Consider the following 6,000-nt stretch of genomic DNA (forward strand, 5'->3'; position numbering starts at 1 on the left):
AAATCTATTGGATTCTTAATCAATTGATTGACATGCTACAGACCACTACAGGTCCTTCTCACTTCAGAGCACCGATCATCTTGTACAAGCTGTTCTCGAGGGTAATCGGCGAGCGGATGGCCGACCAATCATAGTTCAGCAGACCCCAAAACTCCTCCAACCCCTGAATGGTCTCTTGCGGCTTCCTGCCCGGTCGAGTCTGCAGGTAGAAGGACCCTGAAAGCTCCCAGTGCATCCAGCTTACCTTGTACTGGTCGACCATCTCAACCAGACACTTCGCGTACGTCGTCTGGTTCCAGTATGTTCCATTGTGGATGAAGCCCCACTCAGAGATCACCATGGGGAAGAGATACTTGGTGGTCGGGTCGTCGGGGTTGACGCTCTGGAAGCCTTTCTTGTACCACTTACTCTTGAAGGTCTCGCAGTCGTCCTGGGTGGCTTCAAAATCATACTTATGAATCTCCAGCACGATCTTGTCCTTGAACGCAAAGTCACCAGGCTTGAAAACCGCGGTCTTGTTGGCAGTTGATTTTCCAGCAGTACCGTTCAGGGTCTTGCCGAGAGGAATTGGGTCGATGTAGGTATCGTACGAGAGACCAGAGAAGAAGATAAGAGCATTGGGGTCGGCTTCGTGCACCGCCTCTGCTGCAGCCGTCATATGGACATACCAGGTGTACCAATCGACAGGCTCGGCGTTGGTAGCGCTTCTGAGTTCGTTTCGGAGACCAACAGAAGAGAAGGTAGGCCAGTTATCCTTCGCCTTTCGCAAGTTAGCAAGTTTGACTTGGTGTTTGTTCAGAGTATAGAACTTACGTGTTTAGTTAGCCAGGCAAGACCGCGTTTCCATTTCTCGACGTCGAAGAACTTCTCCCCGAACCAGCCGTTTCCATCGTTGTCACCGCAGCACCAGAATGCCTTGCTGACATGGTTGTCCAGGTGGATGATAACACCTTGACTCGACAGCTCCTTCGCAACAGCATCCCACACCTCCAGTCTTGTGGTATCTTTAGTAAATTGGGGGTTCTTCTCGAGAATTTGGTTCAGCACTACGGTGCCGTTGGCTTCGCCAAGTGAGTTGATAAAGCTCTTCTCCAAAGTCTGGTTCGGGCTGTTGCTGAGGTAGTCATCGACCATTTCGATAGCGAAGGTCAGGCGGACAGAGTTCAGGCCGAACTTCGGAAACCACGAAACAATGTCCTTGATTGAGGCATGCTGAAGACCCTCGGGAACCATGACCTCTTGGTGTCCGGGCCAGTTCGTTGAGGCGAATTGGAAGACATCGCCATTGGCGTCGACAATGTCGCGACCCTTAGTCGAAAGGGGAAGTGTAGCAGCGCGCTTCACTTCTGGAAGAGCAGATGCAAGGGTACTCAGCAGGAGCGCTGGGGCAAAGTTGGTGAACAGCATGACTATGCTGATCAAAGTACAATTGACAACAATATCCTGGTGCTCATAACAGATTTTAACTTCGGCACCACTATATATTATCGGTATACTGCAAGCCAGCCATACAGGTCTCGTGGACACTACTACTAGCTCGATGCTATTTCCCCAGACCTAAGACTACATTGCGGAGAAATTGTGGAAAGTATAGTGCAGTCAAGCAAAACGCCGGACTTCCAAGCCTTGCATAAACAAAATGCAATTTACGAGGTCGCCCAAAGTGGAAAGCCTTCCAAGGAACAGCGTTGGATCCCATGACGTGGAGCGCACTTAGACCCTGAAAGACACGAGCAGCTTCCCCAAGCGTGCTGGGACCGGACGGTGGAGAATGTCTTCATTGAGCAACGGGCCTCGGGCGAATGCCGATCCCGCGCATTTAGCCTGCACCATTAACATCGTCAATTGTTCCGTTATCGATACGGTTATCGATTTGCGCCCTACGAGTAGCTCATACAGTAGCAACGAGGTACCTTGGCTGTTCGTGTTGCACGACTTCGACAACTGCTCATCCGGCAGCAGTCCAGTACGTTCGAAGCAACTGTAGCGCCGCTTTCGAAACCTTTAAACGGTTCTCGAGCTTTCTAACTAGCTTCGCGCAAAGCTGTCAGTTAACTATCAATCCCCAAGAGATTAAGATGGGCGGCGCATTCACAGAATTGAGAAGGGATGCGACATCAAGGTAAGCAATAGCCCCAGACTTTAAAAAGCTAGCTAACGAGACGTTCTGAAAACAGCATTAAAGGTGTCGACTTGAGCGACATATACTCTGAGAATGCGGCCGCGAAAATCTTCCAAGTTGCGCAGCGAGGCTTGAAGCAAGAGGTAGATGGTGCTATAGTTGAATCAGAATGCCCAGTACCAACGCGCTACAGGCACCACTTCCGACCTACCCACACACTGTACCTCAAGTTGGTCCTGACGCAGGTCGGTACGAAGGGCGAGAGGCAGACTTCTGGACATGTGGATTCTTCCCGGGTTGCATCTACACCATCATTGAGCGTGCGGTACGATATCCACAAGCCTTCAATGTTCCGGACCACATTCGTCTACAGTTCCAGGAACAGCTGTTGAAGATCGGCCGACACTGGAACGTTGCAATCAACCAGATGAGTTCGCGCACCGATACACACGACATGGGCTTCATTGTGCAGCCCGCATTACAAAAGGATTGGGAGTTGACTGGTAACAAAGAGAGCCTCCAGTCTGTGATCAACGCCGCGTATGCACTTGCGTCGAGATACGATGAGAAGGTCAAGGCCATCAGGAGTTGGGATGTCGCCATAAACGACCGCTACTCGATCACTGACATGACCACAAACTTCCTAGTCATTATTGACAGCATGTGCAGTAAGTGTCAATTTGACCATATGGAAGCCTCTACTCACATACTGCAGATCTCGACCTGCTTTACTACGTTGGCCATAACCAACACGACCAAACTCTCATCGACATCGCAACTCAACACGCCGACTCCATCATACACGAAATTCTCCGCCCCGACTTCTCCTCCTACCACCTTGTAAACTTCGACCCACGCACCGGCCGCCCACAAGCCAAAATGACCAACCAAGGCCACAAAGACGACTCAACATGGAGTCGAGGTCAGGCATGGGCCGTTATGGGCTTCGCACAAGTCTACTCCTGGACGAAAGACACCAAGTATCTCCAGACAGCGATCAAGTGTGCAGAATATTTTTTGCAGCGGTGCAAGGAGGGAGAAGGGAAGTGGCATCACCCGCTGGTTCCGCTGTGGGACTTTGACGCCCCGCTTGGTGACCCGAATGAGCCACTGCGCGATGTGTCGGCTGCTATGGCAACCGCCAACGGTTTGCTCATCATCCATCAATCGCTACAGAGCCTACCTACCTCCGAAGCATCACAGCTAGTTGACCCATCAACGAACTTCCTCGACATCGCGCTGCAGATCGTAAGTCAAACACTCGATATGTCATACGACCGCGACCTGGCTTCTTTCGAGGCGCCAGGAAAGTGCCTAGTGAATGGCGCAGGTGCGGCGGAGATCAAGGTCAGGGAGAGTGCATTCGATGCGATCTTGAGGAACAGCACGACGAACTGGAATCCGGATGCGCATAAGAAGTATAAAGATCATGGGTTGGTGTACGCGGATTACTATTTGCTGGAGTTTGGGAATAAGTTGTTGAGGGCAGGGCTCCTGTAGATAGCTTGATAGCATAAAGTGATGCTACAGTGCCCCAATTGAGTAATGAGCTCGCGATTACGACAAAGTTCATAAAGTGGTGACATGTGCGGAGTGTACCTGCATGTAAGTGGCTGTGTCAGCAGGCTGCAGCTAAGAGGCGGACAGCACAGCAACCTAACGTCTCTTCAAGCGTGCCGGGACACACTGTATAACGGGACGGGTTCGCACTTCGGAGCTCCGCTATCTCTTATGCGTGGCTATACAGACCTGTAGTTATTGAGTGATGTTCTTCAATCCTTTCTCTATAAATGCACCAGCCTCCGGCATGGGCTGGAACGTAAGTGTCGGGATGCGCTAGGACACTTGGCATGCGGGAAGCCTGAAGTAGCGTGCTCAGATGTATGCTATTGTAACGAATCCAATGCTATACCTATAACCGATTGGCGACACAAAACAGCTGTGGCGCAGGCAGATGGCTTTCTGCAAGCCATTGTCTCTTTCCCTCACCTCTGCTGTGTACCTTTCCGTGCTGAGCATAACACCAGAAACAGCGAGAATTCAATTCTCAAAATTCACACGGCAGCATGACTTAGCGACAGCCATTGCCATTGGAATTCCCCAAACTCCAATGTAGCCATAAGTAGCCTATGTCTATGTGTGCATTCCCGTTCGCTTCTGTGCAACAGAGATACAGAATGAATAAGATATAAAAGCAGAGAGCTAGTCCTTCATATTTGCTACGGATAGATACGGACGTCTGTAAGGCCAACCGTGCAAAGCCATAATCTGCCAGACCCAACGCCCATACTAACCGTAGCTCCGCATACTGCTGAGCATGACGGTCGATATTCTGATGGTATCCACAGGATATTCATGCCGTCATGTTTGATCCATGTTTTATCTGGGCTAAGACCTGTGCCTAGATACAGAGGGTGCTCAGGTTCCGTGACACCTCGCTCGTTAGAAGTTCCTGAGCTGTGAATGGCAATAGTCCCTACATCAGTGCAGAGACAAGAGCTGCTGGAGTCGAAGGATAGGGTGTCAAGAGCCCTGCCAATGTTAAATGTCTGCAGGCATGCGCCACTGCTCGCATCCCACAGCTTGACGGTCTTGTCTAATGATGCCGACGCCAGCTTGGTCGAATCGTGCGAGAAGGCTACAGACCTGACCCAATCGCTATGGCCTGTGAACGTCTGCAGGCACTCGCCACTGCTCGCATTCCACACCTGAACGGACTTGTCGTCTAACGTCAACGCCAGCTTGGTCGAGTCGTACGAGAAGACTATAGACTTGATATAGTCTCTATGCCCTGTGAACGTCTGCAGACAGGCGCCGCTGCTCGCATCCCACAGCTTGACAGTCTTGTCTAATGACGCCGACGCCAGCTTGGTCGAGTCGTGCGAGAAGGCTACAGACCTGATGATACCTCTATGGCCCGTGAACGTCTGCAAGCACTCGCCGCTGCTCAGGTCCCAGAGCTTGACTGTGTCGTCCCATGACGCTGATGCTAGTCTCAATGAGTCGTGCGAAAAGGCTACTGAGATGACATAACTGCTATGGCCTGTGAACGTCTGCAAGCACGCCCCACTGCTCGCATCCCACAGCTTGACGGTCTTCTCCTCTGACGCCGACGCTAATTTGGTCGAGTCGTGCGAGAAGATTATAGACCTAATTATGTTTCTATGGCCCGGGAACGTTTGCAGGCACGCCCTACTGCTCGCATCCCACAGCTTGACGGTCTTGTCGTGTGACGCCGACGCCAACATGGTCGAGTCATGCGAGAAGGCCACAGAGCTGACATAACTGCTATGATCCCTGAACGTCTGCAGGCACTCGCCGCTTCTTGCATCCCACAGCTTGACGGTCTTGTCGTCTGACGCTGACCCCAGCTTAGTCGAGTCGTGCGAGAAGGCTACAGACCTGATCCGACTGCTATGGCCCGTGAACGTCTGCAGGCACTCGCCGCTGCTCGCATCCCACAGCTTGACGGTCTTGTCCCACGACGCCGACGCCAGCTTGGTCAAGTCATGCGAGAAGGCCACAAAGGTGACGTCGCTGCTATGGCCCGTGAACGTCTGCAGGCATTCGGCGCTGTTCGCATCCCAAAGCTCGACAATGGTCCCGTCTAATGCGGACGCTAGTCTTAATGAGTCGTGCGAGAAGGCTACAGAGATGACATAACTGCTATGGCCTGTAAACGTTTGCAGACACGCGCCGCTGCTCGCATCCCACACCTTGACAGTGTTGTCGAGTGACACCGACGCCAGTTTGGTCGAGTTGTGCGAGAAGGCTACAGACATGACCCGATTGCTATGGCCCGTGAAGGTCTTCAGACACGCGCCACTGCTCGTATCCCACAGCTTGACGGTGTTGTCCCACGACGCCGACGCCAGCTT

At 52.1% G+C, this 6,000-nt stretch overlaps 3 protein-coding genes across 3 annotated transcripts in view; 1 reads left to right on the plus strand and 2 right to left on the minus strand.

Moving 5' to 3' along the window:
- Window positions 1-58: 58 nt before the first annotated feature.
- Window positions 59-1,407, minus strand: BU25DRAFT_395500 (glycoside hydrolase family 5 protein; the record flags this gene model as incomplete). The annotated part of the gene is made up of 2 exons (XM_033704787.1): window positions 59-760; window positions 814-1,407. 2 exons carry the CDS (start codon window positions 1,405-1,407, stop codon window positions 59-61), a joined length of 1,296 nt encoding a protein of 431 aa, XP_033560324.1.
- A 671-nt stretch (window positions 1,408-2,078) lies between these two features.
- Window positions 2,079-3,622, plus strand: BU25DRAFT_492282 (glycoside hydrolase family 88 protein; the record flags this gene model as incomplete). Its single annotated transcript, XM_033711625.1, has 4 exons — window positions 2,079-2,122; window positions 2,178-2,265; window positions 2,316-2,790; window positions 2,838-3,622. The coding sequence occupies 4 exons, from the start codon at window positions 2,079-2,081 to the stop codon at window positions 3,620-3,622; spliced, it is 1,392 nt and encodes a 463-aa protein (XP_033560325.1).
- Window positions 3,623-4,222: 600 nt separating this feature from the next.
- BU25DRAFT_395506 (beta transducin-like protein HET-D2Y) overlaps window positions 4,223-6,000 on the minus strand; it is a 4,936-nt gene continuing 3,158 nt past the window's right edge. The window contains exon 3 of the mRNA XM_033704788.1: window positions 4,223-6,000. Within this exon, the coding sequence (XP_033560326.1) occupies window positions 4,342-6,000 (1,659 nt within the window). The 3' untranslated portion in view covers window positions 4,223-4,341.

Source organism: Macroventuria anomochaeta (assembly GCF_010093625.1).
Source record: "Macroventuria anomochaeta strain CBS 525.71 unplaced genomic scaffold BU25scaffold_22, whole genome shotgun sequence".
Classification (NCBI taxonomy): domain Eukaryota; kingdom Fungi; phylum Ascomycota; class Dothideomycetes; order Pleosporales; family Didymellaceae; genus Macroventuria; species Macroventuria anomochaeta.